The following is a 27,958-nucleotide window of genomic DNA, read 5'->3' as shown; positions in this document are numbered from 1 at the left end:
TTCTTCTAATATTCTCATAAAAACTGAATTTACAACTTAATTGATCTCTTTCGGATTATATTTTCTTAGACAATATAAAATTTAAATCGAAATTTTAATTTGAATATGCAAATATATTATAAAAATATATTCTCTTAATAATTTTGACGACTTTTCGAGGGTAAAAACAAAACGGACGAAATTTCATTACAATTGTATTACGGCTAAAATGGACGAGATACAGACATTGCCCTGTTCTGCAGTAATAAAAATTAATTTTCCTACAATACAAATAGTATCTCATATAATATAAATAATATTTCAAGAACACAGTCGACTTTTTTTACAGTAGAAGTTTCGTGATTCTTTCCTTTCGTTTACGATGTGAAACATCAACTTGTTCAATATTAAGTAGTTATCCCATATTTAATTTTACTCGAGTGAAAATCAAATATTGCATACATTACTCACGCCTAGTAACATTTACGATAAACCGTCCAGTTTAGTTTGTGGCAACCAGTTAAATTAACTTTCAGTAGCAAATGCAACTGCCTCAATATTTAGTAAGAACTGAATATTTCTTTTACTAAAGATGTGTAAGACTAGAGTTATATTAAAGGAAAGAATTATGTTGAGTATTATTTTGACTATTAATTGGCATTGAAGGGTGGCCTCTTTGCGCTGGCGGTTGATAAATGGGTTGTGTACTCCGTTGTTGATTCCGTTTTTTATTGTACCCCTTATTCCCACCAACGGCACCGTTTCCGCCTCGTCGAAATTCCATAGGTGCTGCTGTCGCAATTTTTAAATAAATTACATCTCTTTCGCGCTTGTGTGCGCGATACTTAATATCTTATATAAATATACAGAACACAACTTACACTATAAGAATTTAAAGTTTAATATTTAAAAACAAATGATTTATCACTCACCATTTATGTGATTGTGACTTTGATCGTAACGTGGCTGCCGATTGTTAAAACGTTGATCTTGCCGTCTTATATCCGAAACGTGATCTTGATACTATTGTGAACAATTAAATATAAAGAATATTATTATATAAATATATATCAATACTGTTATCTCTACTTATTATATAACTTTATATTATGCAATTTTACATACATCATCTGTTATTGGTATACAATCCACTTGAAGCACCTCCTCATAGTTCTCAAATCCCTTGAATTGCACTACACAGGTCCTTTCGGAAACGCCAGTGACTTCAGCATTGTAATACTATAAATTTTAACAGAAAAATTAAATATCTCATATCCTTAATACAAAACATGTAAAGAAAAATAATACATACCCTATTATCTTCCCAATATTTGGCCATACACTTGTCACCTACTCGCCACACCCATGCATTGTTGATGGAAACATTATGATTATAATTGCTTTCGCTTCTTTGAAAATTAGGATTTACAGACATTCTGTTCCCAACATTATTATTCGATTGATATCTAAGTTGATTCTTAAAATTCTGTTCAGTTGTATTAGACGTGTAACCTACTTTTGAGGTTCCACTTTGTTGCCCTCGATTTTGTCTACCATGAGAAGCATCATACGAATGCCTATTTCTGGCCTCAGGATCAAAGTAATTGTAGTTTTTATTACTACTGAGATTCTTCGCTTGTAGCTCAGCCTGACTTTTGTTATAGCTCTCGTTACCACTATCATTGGCATTTACACTTGTACTTGTGCGTGACTGAGCAAACATATTTCTATAATCATTTGGCTGAGATTTCTGATACGCTTCTTTGCCTCCATCATATTGATACTGATATTGAAAATCTTGATTACGTTGAAACCTTGGTGGTTTGTTTTGCTGTGCATGAGTGGCACCGTTATATTGCAGATACATAGAAGAATTGCTATTACTTGTTCGTTTGCTATTTTTATGTTCCTCCAAATGTCGTGGAGGAGGTTGATATCCGCGGCCACTTTTCTGAGTTCTATTAAAAAGAAAAAAAAATCGATATTAAAACAATCAATTAACTTTCGTTATAATTAACTTTCATTAAATGCTGTAATTCCATCTTATTAGTTACATACCGTCCACCTCTTCCACTTTGTGCGTCACTGCCTCTTGAATCAAGACGATCTTGATTATTTTCATTATTCTGTACATAGTTGTTTTGTGACAAATTAATTGTTTCGACGCTTTCAGGTTGCACAGGTAGTTTATCTTCGAGAAAATCGAATAAAGATATTTTTCCACTGCTAGGTTTATTCTCTTCAGTTTTTTTGTCACGCTTGCCTCGTGGCTCTCGTGGTTCTCGAGATTCCTTAACGCTATTGCAATATAAACGTATAATTTGATAATAATTGAATAACAAATGAGTGAAGAAAACAAAAATTAATACTTACTTATGTTTACTATCGGTTTTTTGTAAGCTTTTAAGAGCTCTATCTACATTATTTCTGTTAATTCTTAAAGCGTATTCTGCTTGCTCTATAGTAAATCCTCGATCTACGATTTTCTGTACACTATGATCTAATAGCTATAAGAAAAAATAAATCATTTTTTTAGATATTTTTAGATTTTTTAAATATTTTAGATATATTATTAATTCACAAATTTACTAGAAAAATATAAAAACAAATCGAACCTGCTTATTTCCACCACCAAACACTTTCTTACTGCCTTGTTTGGCAGCTTCTGCTATTGCATCTTTACGCTGGGTCTCAAACTCCGTATTCTCTTTGTTAGTTTTTTCTTTTTCTACCAGTGCTTTAAAATTCTTATCTTGCTCTGAAACCTTTAAAATCTTTTTACCAAATGGTATCCATGGTGGTGGTCCACCTTCTTCAGCCGATCTTACACGAGTATGTGAAGCTAATCTCTATAACAAAAGCAGTTGTGTATACTTCTTGTATCTATTATATAAATAAATTATTATTAAATTAATCGGTATAAAATCAAAATAAAATCTATTATAAATTTTAAATCTATATTTTTGCATATTTATTAAATAAAGTGTAATTTACCTTATTTAATTCCCATTTTTCCACTAAATTGGCTACTTTTCCCCCAAGTATATGAACTATTTGTGATGGGCTCAATAAAAGAAGTCCATGTGACACAGGTAAGGTTCCTGATTTTATCAATATCTTCGTACCAGGTGGTGTATTTAAACTAATAACATATAAAATAGATAAGAAATAATTGTACAAAATAATAATATATGAAAGGTAGTGCAAAATTGTATATACTTACTTTAAAGCTGATATATGTTCAATTTCTAAAGCTTGAAAATTATTTTTGCCATCTGTCAACGACAATTTTAACATTCGTGGAACAGCTTTTGATTCTTCATTTCCCTTGGGTGTAGAGATATTACGTATTTTTTGTATTTGTAACACAATATTGCCCTGATTGATATCTCCACTTCCACTACCGATCTCTCTTAAGTCAAGCTATAAATAATTTTTTTACTTCACATATATATCTTCAAAATAATTTACATCATTCTAAAGTTTACAAGATTCTGAAATTTAATTTCTGTGTAAAAATAGAACCGTATAATACATACATCTAACAATCGTTTTATTATCCTCTGCGTGTCAACTATGCTACCCGAGTCAGTTGCCACATTATAACCATGATCAGACAGGTACCTGATAACAAAGAGAAATTAACATGAGCTAAATAATTAAAAATATTAATTAATCGTAATTCAGGCAATCGTGAATTATTAAAAAATCTTCGAAAGGAAGAGAATACATCTTTTCCGTTAGCATAGAGTCAGCAAGTGGGGTGCCTTATCATCTTTACTCACCATCCTAACGCTTCTAGATTCTCCATGTCTATACCGAACTTTCTCTTTGTTGAATAAAAATTTGTCGCGTCTCATTGAATTGACGCACGGCTTTCGTAAAGCGTTATTACTATGCTATTCGTGACTTTGAACAGCACGTTCTGTATGCGCTTGCACGTAACAAAAACATTTAACAGCTGACAATTACGTTAAACTGCGATTAATCACAGCGTGGTCGTCTTGACGGCGACTCGGCCGTCAATATCTCGATTCTGTCAAGGCGTTTATAGGCGCGGCCTATCACACAAAACAGCTGATACAACTATTATACCGCGAAGAAACCGCACCTATTCAATCTGAAAACACAGTCGTCTCCATCTTGCATACTAGGAACAGCATGCCCGATTAGAACTCGATAGACATCTCGATAACTATCGATATATATATATATATCGATATTTGAATCGCGAGAATTCAAAGAGAATTCCTTTGTGAAAAATAATTTATTTATAGAACAACATAAGCGCGCGCTACGCGCGCGCCATTCTTCGATTTTATATAAAAAAATGATATTTTTATATAAAGTTTGTTTAAACTTGATTAATATTTTTTGACAGAAATCAGCTGACTAAAGCGTTAATTTGTTAATTAAATTTTAAAATAATAGTATGTAATAAAAATTATAAAATAATGTTTTAAATAAAATGTTATAGTATGTTTAAACTCGATTAATATCTTTTGACAGTTATTAACTGATTTCTGTGAAAAAATATTAATCGAGTTTAAAGTACTATAACATTTTATTTCAAACATATTATTTTAATTTTTATAACACATTCTTATTTTTAAATTTAATTAGCAAACAAATTAACGCTTTAATCAGCTGATTTCTGTCAAAAAATACTAATAAAGCGTTAATTAAATTTTAAAATAATATTATGACATAAAAAGTAAAATAATGATATGTTATAAATAAAATGTTATAGTACTTTTTAAACTCGATTAATATTTTTTGACAGTTATATCAGCTGATTTCTGTATCATTCTTTTTAACATAAAATTGAAGAATAACGCGCGCTTGTGTTGTTCTAGTCCTTTTCTAAAAAAAAACATGTTAAATCGATTCCCGCAATTATTGTTGACAATCATCGCGAGGATCAGCAGTTTGACAGTTTATCCAAAATTAAATTAAATTAAATAATAATATATGTTTTAATATTTTAAATTGGATTAATATTTTTGACAGTTATGAGCTGCTTTTTTCAAAAAATATTAATCGCGGACAAATAAGATTATATTAAAAGAATATATTATAACATACTCGTATAATATTATTTACATATCTACAACATATTATTATAATTAAAATTATAATATTTTGTAAGTAATAAACACAGAGGATTTTATCTTAAAATTTACCCTGAAAATCATGGTAATCGTGGGACAATATGATATGGAAAGAATTTTATGAGAATTTCTCTGATTAATATTTATCACAATAATAATATCTATTACAATAAAATATTAAATATGTTTGATTAATTTTACTATGCAGTTTAGTAAGAAATAATCCCAGCTCATTTGCTTTAATAATATAATTTTTTAAATATGACACATATAGGTAATATGAGATATTTAAATAATCGAGCTGGAGTTAATTTTTTAATCCAAATACATATATTCTTGCCCAAATAAGTTGTTAAAACTATGTTTATGCACATATATGAATATGTATGTACATTTATGTTTATGCATATATATGAATATGTATGTACATTTATGATTATGCATATATATGAATATGTATGTACATTTATGATTATGCATATATATGAATATGTATGTACATTTATGTTTATGCATATATATGAATATGTATGTACATTTATGATTATGCATATATATGAATATGTATGTACATTTATGATTATGCATATATATGAATATGTATGTACATTTATGATTATGCATATATATGAATATGTATGTACATTTATGATTATGCATATATATGAATATGTATGTACATTTATGATTATGCATATATATGAATATGTATGTACATTTATGATTATGCATATATATGAATATGTATGTACATTTATGATTATGCATATATATGAATATGTATGTACATTTATGTTTATGCATATATATGAATATGTATGTACATTTATGATTATGCATATATATGAATATGTATGTACATTTATGATTATGCATATATATGAATATGTATGTACATTTATGATTATGCATATATATGAATATGTATGTACATTTATGATTATGCATATATATGAATATGTATGTACATTTATGATTATGCATATATATGAATATGTATGTACATTTATGATTATGCATATATATGAATATGTATGTACATTTATGATTATGCATATATATGAATATGTATGTACATTTATGTTTATGCATATATATGAATATGTATGTACATTTATGTTTATGCATATATATGAATATGTATGTACATTTATGTTTATGCATATATATGAATATGTATGTACATTTATGTTTATGCATATATATGAATATGTATGTACATTTATGTTTATGCATATATATGAATATGTATGTACATTTATGTTTATGCATATATATGAATATGTATGTACATTTATGTTTATGCATATATATGAATATGTATGTACATTTATGTTTATGCATATATATGAATATGTATGTACATTTATGTTTATGCATATATATGAATATGTATGTACATTTATGTTTATGCATATATATGAATATGTATGTACATTTATGATTATGCATATATATGAATATGTATGTACATTTATGATTATGCATATATATGAATATGTATGTACATTTATGTTTATGCATATATATGAATATGTATGTACATTTATGTTTATGCATATATATGAATATGTATGTACATTTATGTTTATGCATATATATGAATATGTATGTACATTTATGTTTATGCATATATATGAATATGTATGTACATTTATGATTATTGAAACGATTGGAATAATCCCAGCTCATTTGCTTTAATAATATAATTTTTTAAATATGACATATATAGGTAATATGAGATATTTAAATAATCGAGGTGGAGTTAATTTTTTAATCTAAATACATATATTCTTGCCCAAATAAAAATATGCTATAAAAATTAAAATAATAATGTTATAAATAATATGTTATAATACTTTAAACTCGAATAATATTTTTTGACAGATATCAGCTGATAAATGTCAAAAAATTTTAATCGAGTTAAAAGTACTATAACATTTTATTTAAAACATATTATTTTATAAATTTTATTACATATTCTTATTTTAAAAATTAATTAACAAATTAACGTTTTAATCAGCTGATTTCTGTCAAAAATATTAATTGCGGATAAAGTATTATAACATATTATATTACTTAAAATATATTATTATAATTATAATATGTTGTAAATAAAATAATATGTTATAATATATAGTTATAATATATGTATAGTTTGTCCGCGATTAATATTTTTTGACGCAGAAATCAGCTGATAACTGTCAAACAATATTAATCGTAGATAAAGCATTATAATATATTATTTTCAACATATTACTATTTTAATTTTTATAATTTATTATTATTTTAAAATTTAATTAGCCAATTTACGCTTTATTAATATGTTTGACATACATCAGCTGATTAAAGCGTTAATTTGCTAAATAAGTTTTAAAATAATATTATGTTATGAAAATTATAATAAAAATATGTTTTAAATAAAATGTTATAGTACTTTAAACTCGATTAATATTTTTTGACAGTTATCAGCTGATTTCTGTATAATTCTTTTTAACATAAATAAAATTGAGGAATAGTGCGCGCGTAGCGCGAGCTTGTGTTGTTCTAGGCCTTTTTTAAAAAAGGCATGTCAAGTCAATTCTCGCAAGTATATATATATATATATAATCTGTACTGTGAAATTTTAATTTTAAGCTAATGGATCGAGTGTTTTTTTTTTTTTTTGCGAAAATTCTTCTTGTCGCTGAAAGAAGAGACGTCAAACAATTCCCGAATTTTTCGGAAAATAGATTTTTTTTCAACTTTATTTTCATCTCTGTGCACGTTGTATTTCGAAACAATCTGTAATATATACGCGAAAAGATATAGCAGCGTTAAATTAATAATTTATGAGATATTGACGCTAAATTGAGAATAAAATAGTCCATTGATTTTAAAATGGAATCGCGCATAATTCTGTATTCGCTGCTAAAAGTTGCCTCTTTTTTGCGATGTTGATTAGCTGCCTCAATTTGCATTATAAATTATATTCATAGCATCGAGGCTGTCATTGCGAGGGTTAGCAGTTTGACAGTTTGTCCAAAATAAAATAAAATAAAATAATAATATGTTTTAATATTTTAAATTCGATTTATATTTTTGACAGTTATAGCATATTATTTTATTTACAATATATTATTATAATTAAAATAATAATATATTTTAAGTAATATAATATATTATAATACTTTTTATTTTATTTTATTTTATTTTGGACAAACTGTCAAATACACTGCTAACTCTCGCGATGACAGCTGCTCGATGCTATGAATATAATGCACAACGCGAATCGAGACAGCCAATTAGTATCGCAGAAAAGCGACAACAATATCAATAACATGCCTTTTTTTAGAAAGGGATAAGATGTTATAAAAATTAAAATAATAATATGTTTGAAATAACATGTTATAATATTTAAAATTTATTTATTATTTTTGAACGTTATCAGCTGATTCCTGTCAAAAAATATCAATCGAAAATGAAGTATTATAACATATCATTTACAATATATTACTATTTTAATATTTTTAACATATTGTTATTTTAAAATTTAATTAGCAAAGTAACGATTTATTAATATTTCTTGACAGAAATCAGCTGATTGTGATTTTATATATTTCGTAATATAGAAATGACATCTAATTTGTGATTAAAAATTTATTATTCTTTTGTCATGTATCAAATACGTATAATATATGTCAAAATAATTTAACTTAACATTATATGTATACATATTGGCGAGTGTACAGAATCATTACAGAATCATAGTAATGGCTTTTGATCAAAACCCTTCGCCTGGATCAAGATTACTTCAATTAAAACCAACGATTATTACTTGGGTGGAGCAGTCGTTGTACAAACGCTGAAATTACCGCTATCGAATACGAACTCTAACTTTGGAGATGACAAAGGCATGTGATATATGCGCGCTAAAAATGATCACGACCCACCCATATTGCGTTTTACATTATACATCATTGATAATTGATAGAACTAACTTCCTGAAATTCTATAGTAATTACGAGCCCTTTGAAAATATAGAGAAACACGGACAGAAATTAACAATTAGAGAAAAATGAAAAATAGCAGATTCTGAATTCAACAAAATAATTTACATCAGATTTAATTTATTCATCAGAATTCTCTTATATAGTATTAGAGTGATAAATAATTATACATATATATAAACATAGAGAGAGAGAGAGAGAGAGAGAGAGAGAGAGAGAGAGAGAGAGAGAGAGAGAGAGAGAGAGAGAGAGAGAGAGAGAGAGAGAGAGAATTATGTATGATTTAATTTTTAAAAATAGTTTTGTTTTTTATGTAAGAATTATTAAATAAATAGGAAATACTGCAGATCCTCTCCCGCAAATTCTTTTCCTCGAGCAGCACTTGCCGGATTAAGAACTCCTCGTGAGAAAAGTAACGAAAGGAACACTGCATTCCTTTCAGCGAGGAATGTAATCGATATCTCAGTGACAATTATCAAGGTAACGTTAAATCAACAGATCGCCTTCTCTGTAGATAACGGATGGTTTGATCATCACATCTACATTCTTGCTCGAAAATGGAATTCTGAGAAGTGATCTCTCGTGTATCTCAACATGTCTTACCTGTGCATATACCTGCGCCAACGTGGTCCCCACTTTGGTTGGCTCCCATCGCACGATTTTCCTTGTACACAATAGCTCGCACTATAGTTAGTACCACGATGGTAGCGTGCACGCAACGTATAGTAAGCGATAACTCGTTGAGGGAGACTCTAGTATGAGAGTAGAAGAGAAAGAGAAAGAGAGAGGGAAACAGAAGGACAGAGACGGAAAGAGAGAGTAAGCGAGGCAGAAGTTCACTCGGTCTAACCATTTCAGTTTCACTTCGGCTTGGCCTGTAATCGCGCGTGTCCAACTCGGCGCCTCGGTTCGAATTATATATCATCGAAAACGAAACGTTCGATCAATATCGTAAAATTCGATTAATTTTTTTCCGACACGAAATAACTAATTTGTTTCGGCATTTTCGTTTCGAAGCGGGGGAGGGTTTCCACAAGCGGGAGAAAGGAATTGTTTGCTTTTTCGCGACCGCAGCTGGCTGGAGAAAGGAAGCCGGCCGGGGATCAACGTGAGTAAAAGATTGTTGAGCAATCGATCGGCGTCGGTAAGAGAACATTCAGTCGCGATTCTCTCATGAAAACGGTATTTATTTCAAAGTTTCATCTCGATTAAACGACTCAATCTAGTGACGCAGGAAGCTGCGTCGCAGTGATTCATCCGTCAGCTTCCACGTCGTTCGATATGTATTAATTACTCATCTGTGTTTCGTGTTGTCGGCCGATTTTTATCCTGCAAAAAGTAGAAATTTCTAACTGAAATTTCTACTTTTTGCAGAATTTTGTGTTCTGTGAATTTTTGATATCCAAAGTCAGATATTGATGCAAATAAAATTACTAACGTATGCACAACAAATTGACTTATTGCAATTTCTCAAAAGAAAGCTTCTCGTTTAATTCAACGAGGACCGGCAGTTTTGTTATAATGTTGTTCTAAAGTGTGACTCAAGAAAGGAAGTGTAATTAGAGATCATCTAATTCATTGACGAAATAATACGAGGATTAACATACGCCCACGTTCGTCGAATAATATATCAATCTGTAAAGTGGCGGGAATAACAGCGGAAACTTTCTTATTTCATGTGTTAACTTAATTTATGCTTAAATGAGCTCAATGTAATAAACGAGAAAGCTACTGTTTATGTGAATAATATTTAATCTGCCACAAAGTTTCGTCGTGTTTATGTCTTATTCAAATAATCTTCATTTAATGCGCATTAACTGCGTACCACTTTGACATCAAGAAGCTAGTTTGCATTATCGATGATAAATACTATAATTTAAGTTAATTAGACTTACTCATTGAGTAATCATTCCAGAGTTTTAAACTTATGCAATACGGAAAAGAAACATTTTTATCTTATTCACATGAACCTCAATTGTATATTCAATAGTTATGTTTAAAATTTTCTGTTTTAGAGACAGAACATTTTTTTCTATTAAAAAAAATATTTTACACAAAAATGTTATATATTATCGAAATATAAATTAGTCACAAATATTATGTGACTAAAATCAATAAGATATCTCGGGCCCTTCGTGAAACCAGATTTTGGAGAACCCCCCCTTTCTTATATGCATTTATATATATTAATGTCTCCAACCGCTAATGTCCAAGTATATTTACTAAGAGAAGTCGTGAAAAATACTTTTAGCCATAAAATAGTCATAAAATTGTTGCATTTACCACAAGTTACACAACATCTGTTTAATGTTCCAAACTTTGCAGATTTTACGGCTTTCTTGCCCATTATTTTAAATATGGAAGTGTTAAGAATATCTTGAAATAATTACCAAAATAATTACCAACGCGATGAAAAATTACTCGCGCGTGATTTTTTTGTTGTAAATACAATAATTACGCGAGAGACAATTGAAATCATCGCTCTCCGCGCGACTTCGAAATGTCACGCAACGTTCTATGCGTCGGTTGTTAATATTGTAGGCCGGTATTATCGATTCGTACCAAGACAAATATTATTGTATTTATGAAAATTACTATATAAATTCTCACGATGACGAACGCGTGTAAATCACAACACAACGATACGCGATGACGCCTCAGTTGTCAGCTTCGTCCTCGGCTGAAACGTGCTCCGATTGCGAGTGTCACGTGAGAAGTTGTAAGAACGCGCAGTTCGACGACGGTTTCGAGAACGAGAAGTTAAAAGGAGGGAAGGTGAGGAGACAAGATCATAGTAGTATTACTACCTGGAAGAAGAATAAAACCCGACGACCTCGAGTCCAGATTAACTTCGATTCATGGAAGGATCACTCCTCCAGTTCCCTCTTTTTCCTGTTGTCGCGGATTTTTTCTTTCGACGATCTACGATTGCCAACGAGATTGTCTGCATATGTGCATTTATTGTGTATGTTAATTTTTTATTGTACGCAAAAGAGACGTTTCTCACTTATTTGCTCGCATCACGCGGATAAATACGTGTTCACGCGCACGTACACGGATGTTAATCTCTCGCGCACGGAATAAGTGTCGTGATTATCCCGAAAATTAATATTAAACGTAACGATTCCGGAAACGTAATGACTCCGGAAAAACTTCTAAGCAAAAAGATTTTTATAAATACACAATCTGTCTGTCTATATTTCTCGTATACAGAATTGAGAATTGTAAAATGAGATCACTCTCGCATGTACATCAAGCAAATGAGTAACATGTGTGTTGTTTTGAAAAAAATCGATGTTATATCCGATGAGTTGCGTAATAAAGCAGACTATATATATATGTCAGCATTCTTGGATGCTTACGATGCTCTTTAACTAATGATATCAGGAGGTCTTTATTCGAACAATGCTACTCTGTTGAGATTTATACGATGAACATAAATCATTTTAATATTCCAGACAATAATCTAACAGAATCTTTAATCACATGGAAAATTGCAAATCAATTAAAAAAATGCGTAGTTTTATTTACAAGATACATTATGAGTCATTTTTTATCTATTTTAAATTCTTTCATTGATTTCTTGATTCCAAAGTGGTTTTGAAAAAAAATAACTTCGAAATTTAATAATATGACTTTTCTACAGATCTTCAGTCTTCTAACGTACTCTATAGACAATGAGAAATTGTCGCTTCGCCGAATTAAGCTTAATTAACCGAAGGCGAAGTGATTCAAGCGTTTCGCAAAATAAAACGAAGGAAGCCTCGGCCGCGCGTGACATCATTTACGGGATGCGAGATTGCAAGTGCGAGCATCATCGCCGCGTCATTTTTACGCTTCGCTCTGGCCGTGGATTACTTAATGTGAAGGGAGAAGCCACTTTCTCTCTCGGTCTCGTAATATCTTTTCGAGCCGGTGCTTGTAGCTAGTGTATGACTGCGAGGTCGATATAAAACGCGTTACAAAATATGCAACCTTATGTGGGCGCGGTATGCTATATTGTATACAGAGCGATAGTGCTCAACGTACACGCTACTCCGAGACATTCTTCTCAGGACCGTATGGCACCATTAAACATACCCACGTACAACAACGCGTATGTCCGACAGGTGAACGGTGAACCCGTTCTCCAGAAATGGGACATTACGGCGAGCATTATAGGATGCACCTAAAAATCGCGCACGCTTCCTGTCGACTCGGCGATTGACGATATAAATAGACGACAATTGAGCGATACTATATATTGCAGATTTTATTACGTATTCGGTAAACAATAGAGAGCAATTGAGCCGTGTGCGCAGAATTTTCAAAACAGGAAGTCACCGATTCTTTTCCGAGCCGTGAAAATTCATGTTGATCACACGAACACCTGTTTTTTTTCCCCTCTCTTAGCTCATAAATAATTATACTGAACTAATGCGAATAAAATACTACGCAGCGGGAATAGCACGTGCACTTGATTAAATTAGATTTTAACATAATTGAGTCTCTTGAATGTATAATAAATTTAAGTAAATTAAAGTAAAACATGTCCTCGCAATTAAATAATTAATAAGATCTTTGAAGTTTATTCCTAGCGAATATAATATGTTAAAATATTTACTTTTTACATTTTTTTATATTATCTCACACATGCTGAAAATATGAGCTTTTACCCAACTCTTAAATCCCCATAAAGTTTAGAAAATTCGACGCCTATGGATACGGTCAAGGCTATAGGATATAGTGGACGGCCAAGGTAGGCTTTAAACTAGGCCAAAGTCTGATGTCACCAAGACGCGTGACATAATTAAAAGTGATGTACGTGATTGTAATGAAAATTTTGCCAATTACAATCTATCCTACTCCGTGACCTTTGAGTCACTTAGTATTATTATATTTAAGAAACGCGGTGAGAAGTCAGGAAACAGAATAATATAATGAATCAAGGCAAAGAAAAATTGTATTCCATTTTATGTTAATTTTAATAAGAGTATAAAATTCTTTTGAGTTAAAAACCTATATTTAAAAATCTCATGTTTTTTTTATATAGATCATTTTAAAGCAATTACATCACTAATTAAAACGCCATTGAAACGCCCGCAATAATTTGCAAAATATCGAAGTTTTATCTTTTTAACATTCTTGCATTTTATTGTTAATTTTATTATTATTTTGTTTATTGCTTTGTTAATAGATTAAGATAAGAAAAAATGGGATACGGCACGGAAATGGATGGCTGTGGTCGCTTCGTAAAATATTCCTTATTCTTTACGAACCTCATCATCTTCGTAAGTTTTAGTCTTATATGCTTTCGCCTCAAAGATATAATAGATATAATAATTAGGTATAACTATTTATTCAAACTTATTATTAATTTGCATTCCAGATTGGCGGGATTATCGTAACGGGTTTAGGTGTGTGGGCCTTAATCGACAAAGTACCATGGATGAGCGAACTCGTGGGAAACGATCTGTTAACGGGCTCAGTTTACGTTTTACTAGTTGGTGGAATCGTCGTGGCCTTAATCGCTTTCTTTGGATGCGCCGGTGCATCGTGTGAAGTCAAATGTATGCTCTTGACAGTGAGTATCGAGGATTTAGCCGTTTATTATCATTGGAATAATTGATATATCTCAAATTCTCCCAGCATTACATCTCATCGCGACTAATTAAGTTTCTGCCAAAGCAAACTTTATTTAAGCAAATTTGATTTAAATTTACTTTACTTATACATTATCACTCATTATTTATTTATTTATATTCTCGAAACTTAAATCGTCACTTGTCGATGTAGGATATCTATTAATGATGAATGTTTTTCTTTCAGTATTTCATAATTGTATTTTTGCTATTCGTGACCATGCTTATTGGCGGCGTGCTAGGATATGTTTTCCGCGAGAAATTGCTAAGCACAGTTGACAGAGAGATGAAGAGTTCGCTGCGACTTTACGATCATCGTAAATCTATCCGCGATGCCTGGGACGCCACGCAATCGACGGTGAGTAATTTCAAAGAGCGATATCATTTTATGGACATCGCGTGAATTCGTCAAATTTAATAATGGCAAAGCTATAATTCAATTCTCGGCTTTCGTAAATTTAGCTCCATTGTTGCGGCGTTAACAGTTGGAGGGACTGGGGAAACGTCGGCCTTAACGTGCCGGAGAGCTGCTGTCGAGAAATTCAACCGGGCCAGGTAAAAGAAAATCAATTATCTCTCAACGTGGTCGCATCGCTCGAATCGATGATGAAATAGTTATATAGTCAGCTGTGCGACCGCGCAAGTATAATGACGGTAATTTGCTACGCACGACGCGTGCATCTAATAATATATCCACAGCAGCACGTTTACATATACGGCAACGATTACGTCTTTTTTTTCCGTTGTTTATAATGAGATATTCACCGAGGCCTATCAAAAAGTTGATAATTCTGAGGAGAGTCTTGCTCGTGCTTGTGCGCGTAAGGAAACTTTCCTCGGTAAGATTGGCGATAACTTTTCGAGTTTCCGCAATTTAGATTAGCGATTATTCAGCATAGATCGACGCGAATAATTATTCGCGATTTAAGCAATATCATCGCGACTCTAAGATACTTCACGACCCGCCCGATTTTCCCCCTCGAAAAGATCATCAATTTGGCCGCAATTACTTAATCGACTGCTCCGGTCTGTCCTCTCACGCTTTCACTCCTCCGATCTACTTTCTCGCGAGCGACGACGAATCGTGTTTCTCATCGCAGACCGATTCGCAGCGATTCCACTGCAATGCTGGCTCGGACACGGTAAATCCCTCGAATGCTTACGTGGAGGGTTGCATCAATGGAACGCAAATCTACTTGCAGCAGCACGCGGCCGTGCTGGGTGGTGCCGGTATCGCAGTCGCATGCCTCATGGTAAGGATGCAGTTTGCATTTTTATGGAACTCCCTTGTTAAATCTAAATGAAGCCTGGGTGCTATAAAGTCGAAGCAGGAGAGATATTTCCTTTACGACGGACTTAATTTTACATTTCACAACCGAGGCGAGATCTAATTTTAAAAATGCTCAAGCTTACTTTTTTAATTTAACTTTTTGTTTTTTAATTCGATATATATCTGTCAATATAAATGTTGAACACACACACATATCATTTTTTAAAAAATGGTTTAATCATTCTTTGAAACTAGACTTCTCTCTTTTTTTTTTGCTTGTAAGACATTTTATAATTAACATTTTTTGTACGTAAGTTAACGTTCTGTTTAAGCAGACATCCCTCTACCTACTCATTTATTACATAGCAAATAAGATTGTTTAAATTCTCGATTTGTTTCAGTTCTTTGGAATGATATTCTCCTGCGCGCTCTTCAAAATGATCGAATGACAGCAGGACAGATCTATAGTTTGAGGCTGTCTCCGTTCTTGTAAAGAGGAACGGAGAGGTGGTGAATCTTCAAGATCCTGAGGAGATTTACGCAATTTTCCCAATCGACGAAATTACTCGTTGCTACAAGCGCACCTGATTATACCGTGATAATCAAAAAAACGAATCTCGATCTAATTGTACAGTTTTTTCGCTAATCTCTGTTACGTGTAATTAGCGTTACACACCTCATGATTACCATATTTCTTACTCTTTCCATTTTAGATGTAATTTATATATATATTTAAGATGTCTTCATTTAGTTGCATGTATCATTAGTATGATAATGCATCATGTACCTTACATATGTGCCGTATAAATGCGATCCGTTTGTTATACATTTACATAAGCTTTTCGATAATTATTATCAATTTATATGTATATCGAATGAAGCTAAAAAATCAATTTTTCAATGATCGTTTTATATCTAAAAGTCTAAATCCTACACGAGCAGTCATATTGTGACCTAATGTATTACATGGTTTACTTATTATCGAAAAATGTATCAATTCTGTTATAATGACGAAATATATTTATATGCATATTATATATATACAAATATATTAAATATAATACTATATAATATTAAATGTATACATAAATATAGTTTGCGTATCTTATATCATTAATTTGATTAATATTGGATCTTTTGTCACTCCTAGCCGTATTCATTCTAACTCGATCTCTAATCAGAATCTGAAGGAGATAAATTTCTTCTTCCTCTGATTGATTATTATCCCTGGCAGATAATTGTAAACATTTCACATTCGTTTACGAGCATAAGATATTATAGCCATTCATTAGTCTCGCTATTTATTTAATCCACGAAAGATAAACGACAATGTTTATCGATTATATATAAAATTTTCTTCGTATGATTTAGTTCGTATTTCGTATACATGGCTTTTTAATTTAAAACTATATATAAAAATTTTTTTAAAATTCGATGTTATATCGAAAATCAATAATTTTAATCCTCGAAAAGCTTCGATTATGTTTTGCGAACGTCCGGAGTTAAACTGTACGATAAAAATGTGACACTATGAAAAGATGAATTTTACTACGTGAACTGAGAATCCGTATATTTATGTCTGTATTTTCTATAAAGCTAATATTTTGCTTATTTACTTGAAAAAAGTGAAAAAAGTGCTTCCATTTTTTTCTATCGCCTTTTTTGATCGCATATTCTTATAATAATGTAGTTGATTTTTTATTGTGAAAATGTGAAGTCATAGCTTGTACAGAAAAATGTATAGCAAGGAATATATAGATTTAACCGAAATGGAAACGATGGAAATGTGATTTTCGAAATGTTTCATAAAAATGGATTAATTTTAAAAAATCGATATCTCGGAAACTATAATAGTTAGAGCCATGCGGTTTTCATGTTTTTTCTTGTCTTAACGAGTTCGATTCAGAACTCTAACATCTTTTCCCAGAACTTGACATTTTAAAAATATCTTCAATATTGAAAGTATGTTTCTTTTATCTCTATAAAAATTGCAAAACTCTTTCAAAAAATAATCAGGAACTATAAAACTATTAAACAATTTTGTTTAATAGTTACATAGTTCCTGATTATTTTTTGAAAGAATTTTGCAATTTTTATAGAGATAAATAAACATACTTTCAATATCGAAGATATTTTAGAAATATCTTCGATATTGAAGGTATGTTTTTTTATCTAAAAATTGCAGAACTCTTTCAAAAAATAATCAGGAACTATATAACTATTTAAAAGAACCTTAAAACTCTGCTCAAAACTATTAGAACTCGATGTGTAAAAAAATGTGAAGTTTTGACACCCCTATTTTTTAAAACTGATTTTCGTTATCGTAACGACCGGAACTATTTCTAAAAATTATCAAGAACTCTTCCTATGGTTTTAAATAACTCAGAACTCTTAACAGAACTATGATAGCATAACATAGGGGTGCCAACTTCACACATCCGAAAACGATAATGAAAGTTAAATCCAATTTTGTCAATACAAACATACGGGTTTCGCGAATTCATTCGTATGCGTAATTTCGTCTGCGAGTATATCAACTCTCATCGAGACCACCCTTGCGTTTATTCACTCTGCCCAGCACGCGTCAGCCCTATATACGCATGTCCTCGCGACGAGGCGTGACTGACTGCCATCCCGCGGAAGTCACATCGAATGCGTGCTCGCACGCAATTTTCCATTACTGTCCCTAGCTATCAGCACACACGTTCTTTCCCGGCACCCTACCTCACCGTGTTTCGTTTGCTCAGACCCGTCTGCGATGGATCGAAAATAAGGTAAACATAGAGCGCTCTCCTCGTTCTCGTTGAATGATAAACGAGTGGGTCCTGACTTTCCACGTCGAAATTACGTTATTTTAAACGCGCATACGTTTCTTCTCGCGGAGCTTTCACGATTTTGACCGGAGGTCTGTATATTTTTCCGTACCTTAATTAGTGCAGCGCTCTGCATCGCATTTGTACAGCTGGTACACAGCACTTTCGGAACTCGGCGAGTCTAAATAATCGCTCGAAAACGCGGTATATGTACACGTACTACGAGTTCCATGTGCCGTGCATACATGTAACAATTCACCAGTGAATGAGTCCATATGCCACGAGAACCATCCTCGTGTAACGTTACAAAGGGACACCGGACAATGACGAATGAATCGCTATATACGCTGCGCGAATAATGCCGCTCGTTCTGCGCTCCGATCACGATGAGCGCATCGTCCTTCCAGGTTGCCTTTTTCCACTCGTTTCTTTGTCCAGATGCTCTTTCACCTGATCACTTTGTGCCGAGTGGATTATACGCTGTCAATATTTAATAAGTTCAATATTTCCATTGCCGCGCGGATCTCTTATTTTCTCTTAGAAATTCAATCTCTTATTTTCTCTTAGAAATTCAAGCGAGATATCCTTCAACCTTAATTTTTGTATTAATATACAATAAAATTATAATTTGAAGCATATTATAGTCGCACAAATTATAGAATACATTTTCATTTTTAAAAAAATTAAATGTCTTAATAAAACCCCATGTTAAATTAATGAGATCACGTATGGCAGAGCAATTCGTGCAGACTTTGCAGGTCTTTCAAGGATGTTTTCTGGACGTCAGCAATTTTTATTTCAGTCGAAAGATATTAAAAAGCGAGAAAATTCGATTTCCTTCATTTTCGACGCTTTCCAATATCTCTATGGCTTCTTTCTCTTTCTTTCTTTTCTTTAGTACACTTTACCGCGAAACTTTACTCGGTCGAGGAACTTATTACCGGAAGCAGGGGAGCAGATCGGGAAGGGAGAAAATAGCTGAGATGCGCGATATCTGCGTATTGATTTCGTCCCGCGCTTTGAATCCGAATGCGCCGGAACTGGGGGAGTCGTCCAGGTGAAACCGAGAACTCCGAGTCACTTCAACTAGGCACTTGGTCACAAATTAAATTCTACTCCGCTGCCTGAACAGAGGAGCTACGACGAACAGGTCAAATGCAATTAGCCCGAGTATAACCGAACAATTATATGAGTTAACGTATAATTGTAACTACGTTTATCGGCAAGCATCGACAAAGGACGATCGATATCGCGCGCGCAAAGTGCTTCAATGGAAGTCGCGCAAACCTATATTCTCGACAAAACTTTTATTTGTTGCGCAAATTGTTCATTTCTTTTCTCGAAAAATCCACAAAAATAGGACGACATTATTTGATTTAGATTATTTGATTAGATAATGTATTTTGAGAATGCGTTCCTGAAAAATCTGCATCTGGAGCCATTCTCATGCAACATAAGAAAACTTGTCGTTTATAGAACGTGACGATGAATTAGCAAATATTTACATTTCGTCGTTGACTGACGAAAATCGCGCTCCGGTATATCAGCTCGGATCCTCGTGTGAAAATGCATCCTGCGCGAACACAAAAGACGGAGGCAAGAGGAAAAAAACCATAAAAAATAAAGAATGAAATGGAAGCCCAACAACGAGAATGCCCGACAGTTGTACCGGATGGAAATGGAACTGCGGAAGTTTATATAAACGAAAAGTAAAAAATGGTAATTTTCAGTAGAGTTATATACCGTCCGTGCCAATATTTTTCAAGCCACATAAGAACAAAATTGCTATTGTTCGAGAGAAATATTTCGCCGAGACAATAAAACGTTTGTAGAAAAATATACGTTGAAATGCGACAATGCATTAAGAAGCAGCATCTTCCAAGTGCCAAGCCGCGCCTTCGCAATATGAAACAACTACCGCGAATACATTACTTTCTCTCGTATATAATACGAGAAGAAATTATTATTGTAGAATAATGAAAATTGTGTGTATGACGCGACGTCTGTACTTGCGAAGCAGAAGGAGAAACGAGTATAGAAAATTATCGATTTTTCAGATATACCTATCACTGTATAAGAAAAACAAGAGCTCTGCAGATTACAAAATTAAACAGGATCTGCATGCTCGAATTAAACTCACTAATAATTTTCCACTTTATATATTTTTTATAACAATGCAATTAGATAAATTTTTATATTCTTGAATGACAAACGCAGAGTGTGCATCTAAGACGAGCATAATTATTTTATAAGACACACAATAATCGGGAGCGCAAGATTAATTTAAAAAGGCAGCCTCATTGTTACTTAATGAAAAAAATGTTCAAGTCGGTGCAACTTTAACGCCGGTTTCCCCGTGACAATTTCCAGTCCTGATCCTATCGCGTCCCATGGGTGTTTCTCGGCCAACACCATCATGCGCATAGTGCCCTAAGACCTAGTCTGCGCCATCGCCTGCTGGAGAACGCGGTGCGCAGCCGGCGCACAGACGGTTCTGTCAAAATCCCCCACCTTCTCCGAGATCTACCGGGTACCATTGCCGCCACCACCTCGACCTAACAACCACCACCACCGGCACCAGCTCTCTCTCTTCCAGCATCGTCGACCGACCACCACCATCGGGCCACCACCATGGAAACCGACCAGTGCGCATTCTGACTTCAGTCCGGCGGAAGGTCCCAACCTGCCTTGATCGGGATACAGGCAGGTGTCGAATCTATTTGTACCGGTCGTTGTTGCCAGCCGCGTTCACGTCGCATCCTCCCGTTTCGTCGTGGATCCTCTAAGGTCGCGGCGAGGTCGCGGTGCCATATCGAGGACACGGAGTGACGGAGCAGAGCCTGAAGCGAGAGTGTCGTCGAGGGGATTGCGTTCGCAGGACCGAGCCGGGATTTATGGAACCACCCCATGGATAGTAACATGTCAACTGCCGCCTTCATGCACCGGTATGGGAAAAAAGGCATTAGATCGATACGCACGAGTACACACATACACACACCTACGCACGCATATAGACACCGTGAAACGCCGAGCGCTTCTCCCCGTTCGTGTCGTCGTCCGATTGGGGTTTCTCGTGGTCTCTCATTCGAAAAGCCGCCTTCGTGACCGATCGATGAGTTCGTTGCTATGTCGCGTGGAGCGGCCTTCGTTTCGTACAATCGTCAAAATATCGGGGCATGTGGATATGTTGAAAAAAAATCGCGCACGAATAAATCGACAGAAATAAATCAATATTATTTCGATATTATAAATATTGTACGATCGAGATGATAATTTTGCGATATAATCTTATGCAGCATGCACCTGATTGCGAGAGAAATTTTACGTTTAACACGCCCGTGTGGAACTTAATTGGATTTCTTATCAGAAACATGAAAAAAATCGCTGTTTCGTTCGGAATAATCGATAGGAGTAGATTATGAAAAGAGTTGTGCGCTTATGAAAGAATTCACATAACAATGAGATTTGTTGCCTCATTAGGATTGCGCGAAGGGAACGATTGGCATTCAAAATCGTCGGATTGTTCTGTGATTGTTCTATCTTCGATTGATGCCATAGATAGAGTAAAGAAAAAAAAAAATAGAATGTAGTCTCTTTTCTTTTCGGTATTTTTTTTTTCTATAAAATTTTATATGTCATATTTATCACATTTTTGCCAAACATCTTTATAGAATGTCCGTAAAATTTACGCGATAAATTGGATAATGGGGTAAATTGTACGCGTACATGCAACGAAAATGTTTACAGCGAATTTTATACGTGTTAGACGTGTGTAAGATAGAGGCACGACACAGTTCTCTATTCGATCGTCGATGCGTGCAAGGAAGATTCTCGAGAATCCAGTCGCGGTAATCGTATGCAGTTGCATGGCAGCAACTGGCGGAGGCTACTTAGACGGCATTCCATTAACCTGCATTTTCACAGAGGCAGGCGCGTCACCTGTTCGGTTTCCCCGGGAACACACGACACGATATCGAATCGGACCAGCCCGGTTTCCTTGAACCTGCGGATACCGCAGCCATTGACCGCGCGCGGCCGTCTCTCGCCTCGTCTCCGTGACGAAAGGCCTTAAGTGCGCTCTGTCTCTCTCTCTTTCTCTTTCCTCATCTCCCTCCTTTACTTCCTCTGTTCCCCACCTTCGTGCGATCTCTTTCTCATCTCGTCCGATAACATACGGACAGATCCGCTTCTTTGACGGTCTTGTGCTAAAACGCTAATTACACCTCTCGAAACAATATAGGCGGAACCTTTTTCTGAACCTTCTTTCTAAGCTCTACGATTTTGAAAATGTGCAGATGTTTGATAATACTCCACGCGATTAATGATTACAATAATTATAATAATATATAAAATTACACAATATAATTATTAATTAGAAAATTACTCATATCTCTTCCAAGGTCTGCTTTACGTTTCGATGCAGCTGCGATTCTAAGAATCGTATTTCGCGCAGAGGAAAACGCGAGCTCGCATACATGACGAGAGTTACGCGAAACGTAAAACGAGCATCGGAGAAGAGAGAGGAAGGTACATATCCCCGCGGGAGATATATTTGATCAACGCTGGCGGTGCATAAATCCCTTTTCCCTTACCAGACTCACTCGCTCTCCGCATTAATTCCGGCCGCGTAACCCTCCTATCTTTCCAGCCCTCTCCGCGCGTCGAAGTGCATCCCCAATGTATTCGAATCTCGAGGAGGCTGGCGACCGAACGAACTCGCACAAAAGCAAACGGCAATCGATACATCTTTCTCTCGGCTAGGCACGTATATCCTGCGGCTATCCGATGACACGGTGTCGATGGACGAGGAAAGGATTCTATATGTCGAGTACGAGATTGCCATACAGGCAATGAACGATCGCGATAGCGATCGCGATTCGCGAATCCTCGGCGGACGGACGATCGCGCGATGAAAAAAAAAAGATGCGACACGTTCGCGAGCGAAATTGCGAAAGCGATTTGCGACCATGTAAATTACAATGCCTCTTCGGAGAATCGCCGCTCGTATAGCGTATGTATTCAATGGATATTATTAAACATCCATGAAGTATCCAAATGTCTTGGAATAAAAAAAAATCAAATTTATAACAGAGATGCGAAGAACGGTTTTTTAATACGTTTATAAAACATTTATATATATATTTAAATAAATACAAAAAAAGCGTCATTATCCGTTTATGACGAAAAATTTCAAGCAAAGAATAAAAATGAAGCGATGGGTAAAAAAGATATTACATGAATAAAAATTCTGCTGTTTTAGAGAAAAATGTATATAAAGATTTTATCTAACTTTTTTTTTAACGAAGTAATTACAATTCTATTAGCAGTTCTAACTGCGTAAACATAGTTAAAGTAAATTAAAAACTTTATTAACAAGCACCGAAACGAGCTTTCTTTCCGTTTATATTTCGTGCTGCCATTTCTCGGGCCAGCGTCGTCTTCATCGTCTCAATTATGCAAGGTTCGCTCTGCTACAGCGAGTATACCGCAGTCCGCAGTGACTTAAACTGGAGCAGCGCTCCTGTGCGGAAAAGCACGTAGAAAAAGAGGATTTTCTCTCCGATCCGACAACCGGTCGTAGCTCGGCTAGAGAGATATAAGCGCGTGTGACACTTCGCCATGCGAGAAAGAATAAGGTCGTCAGACAGTCGTTGCGCTCGCGTTAGGTTCGCGCGCTAAAAGCGCATTCGCGCGATGCTGCTCGCGATAGGTGCTCGACTCATCTCGCATTGTAGATCGTTTCCTGCATTTACACCTGGGTATTCCGTGACGGAACGGAGCAGTCCAGGTAACAGAGAACTCGACGCGGAGTGAAACTCGCGTAAGCAAGGTTTCCTATAGAGTTACATACGCGACCACGTCTCCGAGAGAAAACGAGGAGAGCTCTCTCCCTCCCTCGCGCGTGTTTACTAGCGCACCAAAACTCGTTTCACTCGGTCGTCGAACGATATCGATTATACCGGCGTCGACGACTCCGGGCGTTTACCCGGAAGAATCGACGGCCGGAAGTTCGTCGGCGAACTTCGCCCCTGAATCCGATAATCATCCGATATCACCGCGACGCCCTCGTTGCCTTCTTTTCCCGTAATGACTTCCGGTAACCGTATCGAGAACTTATATGATCGACATTTTAATTTTATCTAAGAAACAATGTATTTATATCGGCGAGAATTTTATTCGAAAATAATTTTTTTTTTTCTAGTTGTGTATGTAAAAATTGAATATAAAAACGAGATTTGTTTCGAAAAAAAAAAAAAATAATAATAATAAAGTATGCTCTTCTTCTACGCAGACTTCATTTAACTAACACACGCTCGTGATTGTCATCGGGCAAATTCTGAAAGGATTAATGCCAGGACGATAACCCGCGGCAGGATCATGCTAGGCGTGTTTCACTGTTCGCATCCTTGTTGCTCTTAGAACAATACTCGTTGCATTCACCGCGTTGTAGAACGCGGAAGATCGATGGTACGAAAGGGATCCATAAACATCGAAGAAAGAGAAAGAGAAAGAGCACGCGATCTCCTCTGGCATGCATGAAAGACGCATCTCAAAGTCTCTCCGGCAATCGTTTTGTAGAAACATGCTACTTGCAGCTAAAAAGATTTCCTGTCGAACAACGCGACCGCGTAAAACTTCCCGTATACATAAATTCCCGTATAAGAGATAAATACAGCCGGCGTTTATCCCACCGTCGAATGAGGCTACTTACATTTGTCGTCGACTTTTTAACGAACATCCGGAAGATCGATCGCAAAATTAGATATACTGCGAGATACTTATTAATTCTGCATCGCGAGATGACCCACAGGAAGGCAGTGATTAGGCTTCCTCTCCGCGAGCGGGAAATTCTTTGGAAAATGGAATTTTGCGAGAATTGAAAAGCCTTGACGCAGAACCTGTATATTAATAATTTTCAAAATATCTAGAAGTTCTTTTTTCGTCTATTATTTCTTGTCATTTAGTATATCTAAAAATGTATAAATTATAAATTTTCAGTAATTCTCGAAACATCTTTAACGCTTCGTATTTTCATCACGCTCGATTCGATCGATGCAATCTCTCGACCGAGTAAAGTAGGTCTAGTCACACATACGATGCACGCGCTGTGCATCTAGCTGTATAGATTCAGCTGCAACATTCAACTAGAGCTAAAGCTAGAACCGAGTCTACTTCTAGTGTTATCGGTCGCGGAGGTTCGCTCGACGCGAACCCGGAAGATCGAGCGATCGCAGAGAGGAAGTCGTTCGCGTTCAAGAGAGGTAAAACGCTCAATCACTTTGGGGCCTCGATTTTGCAACGGCGATCCAGCATCGCAATTTCTTCTCGACCGACTTCAATATGCTTTTCGAGGAATTATTAATATCGATCCCCGAGGCTGAAATATTTCCTGTCCATGAAGTGGCCCCTCTCGTCTTCGTTCGGAAGTGGCCTCTTTCCAAGACAATTCCATTCTCTTTTTTATTTATCTTAATATATACCGAGATACAAATTTCGTTTTTTTAATTATACTTTTTTATTACGTTTACTGCCGCGACTGTAAAGTAAAAGCACGAATAATTTTACGATAAAATTTTATTTTAAAATATTGATTTTCAATTTAACAACCGTTAATGCAGTAGTCGAAACGCTTTTTATATTTTCTGACATATGACACAGAATGCTTATGAATGTTTCGGAATAATCGTTGAAATGTTTAGCGAATATGTCTTATATGTAATGCGAATGAGTAATGATTATACTTTTACTTCCCTTCTTTAAGTATATGTAATATATGTATATATATATGTATTTTCGCTTTTACTTTTAAATATTACTTTACTATATATATACCAATGAAAAAGAAAGTTGACGTTCTTAATTGAAATTCTATCGCGGAATGTTATTTTTTTATCGTTATATTCATCGAAGAAAATCATGATTTTCTTGCGTAAAATATGATAAATAAATATTAGTGTAAGTAAAAAATATTATAATTATAAATCAAGTTAGAAATGTGTGACGAGAGAGAGGGTCTTTCTCGTGAATAATTTCTCTTTTACGTAAAAACTATTCGGTTATTGCGTAAAAACTACTCGATACAATACCTGCGAAATTTGAAATGTAAATCAATGAGATACGCATTTGTAATCGCGTGTTTAGATGTAAATTTTTGTCTTTCCACGCTTTTTGCGCGTTTCCCACGAATATGTTTGCGAAACTTTGGATATTAAAATGCAAGAAACATATTATTTCGCGTTGTTTTACGTATGTAAAACATTTTTCATATTACTGTTTCACTTCTTACTTTTTATTATCGCTTTCATTATTTAAATGTACTATCTTTCCCGTCCATTTAAATTGAAAATCGGTCCGCGAAGTTCGACGTGCCGGTCGCTCGTTGACGGCAGATTAGCATTCATCGATTCGAGTACCCGGGTGTTTCGTTCGAGGCGAAAGGATGACAAAGGGAGAAGCGGGATTATGCACCGAGCGCGGCCATTACGACGAAGAACGTGTATACGATCGCGGTAATAACAGGACATTAGCGGCGAACTTATGCATTAGGCAGGATGATAATGAGAGAGGCGCATGCAGAAGCGATGCAAAAAAGTCCCTTTTCGTAATCGATTGTCACGAGATTCTGTCAACCCTAAATCGCACCCTCACGATACCGAAAACGGCCGAATTAATCGAACGCAACTGATAATCTTAACGCTTCGTTGCTCTCGCAAAGAATCGCGTTTCTTAATTAGAGCTGCATATATATTATATTTGCACAGTAGTGTTATGCTTTAAATAATTAATTTGAATTTTTTTGGCGCAATATTTTTATATTAAAAAAAAATTAGATAGTCTATTCAAATACCAAATGCTTCTAATTATAGTACAGTTTCGAAAATTGACGCAATAATGTCTTCATTCGCGAATATAAAGTATAACGCGATTATCATTTATTGAGAGACAAATTGGAGGGAACGATAACGAGTCAGAGAGAGAAACGAGACGAACAGCAACTTTCATAATCCGTACGACGAATTTGGGGCGAACGGCGATGAACGGAGAAAATCGTGTCGTTCTACTTGCATTCCTTCGAGAAGCTGAAGAAGAGTACTTGTATGATAAAACCGAAGATATTGCGTGCAATTGACATTATCGCGAGTGACAAAGAAGCGAAAAAAAGAACGCGCAATCT

The 27,958-nt window shown here is 34.6% G+C and overlaps 3 protein-coding genes across 13 annotated transcripts in view; 2 read left to right on the top strand and 1 right to left on the bottom strand.

Annotated features, from left to right (window-relative positions):
* Window positions 1–181: 181 nt before the first annotated feature.
* On the bottom strand, window positions 182–9,791 carry Tdrd3 (Tudor domain containing 3). Of its 3 annotated transcripts, none has more exons than XM_083045592.1 (11): window positions 9,683–9,791; window positions 3,519–3,603; window positions 3,203–3,402; window positions 2,974–3,121; window positions 2,595–2,828; window positions 2,353–2,486; window positions 2,038–2,277; window positions 1,292–1,937; window positions 1,105–1,218; window positions 912–1,002; window positions 182–771 (listed from the first exon to the last, which is right to left on the bottom strand). In XM_083045592.1, the coding sequence occupies exons 1-11, from the start codon at window positions 9,688–9,690 to the stop codon at window positions 593–595; spliced, it is 2,079 nt and encodes a 692-aa protein (XP_082901718.1). In that variant the 5' UTR covers window positions 9,691–9,791; the 3' UTR covers window positions 182–592. The 3 variants fall into 3 exon arrangements, with proteins under 3 accessions (XP_082901718.1, XP_082901716.1, XP_082901717.1); XM_083045590.1 differs by lacking the exon at window positions 9,683–9,791 and adding an exon at window positions 3,765–4,142; XM_083045591.1 differs by lacking the exon at window positions 9,683–9,791 and adding an exon at window positions 3,765–4,142 and having other exon boundaries at window positions 182–768.
* Tsp74f (Tetraspanin 74F) lies at window positions 9,779–17,569 on the top strand. Of its 8 annotated transcripts, none has more exons than XM_083045596.1 (7): window positions 9,779–9,898; window positions 14,256–14,349; window positions 14,448–14,642; window positions 14,888–15,058; window positions 15,163–15,255; window positions 15,801–15,953; window positions 16,372–17,569. In XM_083045596.1, exons 2-7 carry the CDS (start codon window positions 14,272–14,274, stop codon window positions 16,417–16,419), a joined length of 738 nt encoding a protein of 245 aa, XP_082901722.1. In that variant the 5' UTR covers window positions 9,779–9,898; window positions 14,256–14,271; the 3' UTR covers window positions 16,420–17,569. The 8 variants fall into 8 exon arrangements, with proteins under 8 accessions (XP_082901722.1, XP_082901721.1, XP_082901719.1 ...); XM_083045595.1 differs by lacking the exon at window positions 9,779–9,898 and adding an exon at window positions 9,949–10,223; XM_083045593.1 differs by lacking the exon at window positions 9,779–9,898 and adding an exon at window positions 9,950–10,187 and having other exon boundaries at window positions 16,372–17,566.
* Window positions 17,570–21,362: 3,793 nt separating this feature from the next.
* LOC145941027 (uncharacterized) overlaps window positions 21,363–27,958 on the top strand; it is a 35,861-nt gene continuing 29,265 nt past the window's right edge. Inside the window, exon 1 of one of the 2 annotated variants that reach the window (XM_083046797.1) lies at window positions 21,363–21,728. In XM_083046797.1, the coding sequence (XP_082902923.1) occupies window positions 21,691–21,728 (38 nt within the window). In that variant the 5' untranslated portion in view covers window positions 21,363–21,690. The remainder of the gene's footprint in view (window positions 21,729–27,958) is intronic. The other variant, XM_083046798.1, reaches the window with a different exon arrangement.

The sequence above is a fragment of the Prenolepis imparis genome, unplaced genomic scaffold, assembly GCF_030444845.1.
Source record: "Prenolepis imparis isolate NDT839.2.m4 unplaced genomic scaffold, iyPreImpa1.0 SCAF_9, whole genome shotgun sequence".
Lineage (NCBI taxonomy): Eukaryota > Metazoa > Arthropoda > Insecta > Hymenoptera > Formicidae > Prenolepis > Prenolepis imparis.
This window is presented reverse-complemented; position numbering and strand designations above follow the sequence as displayed.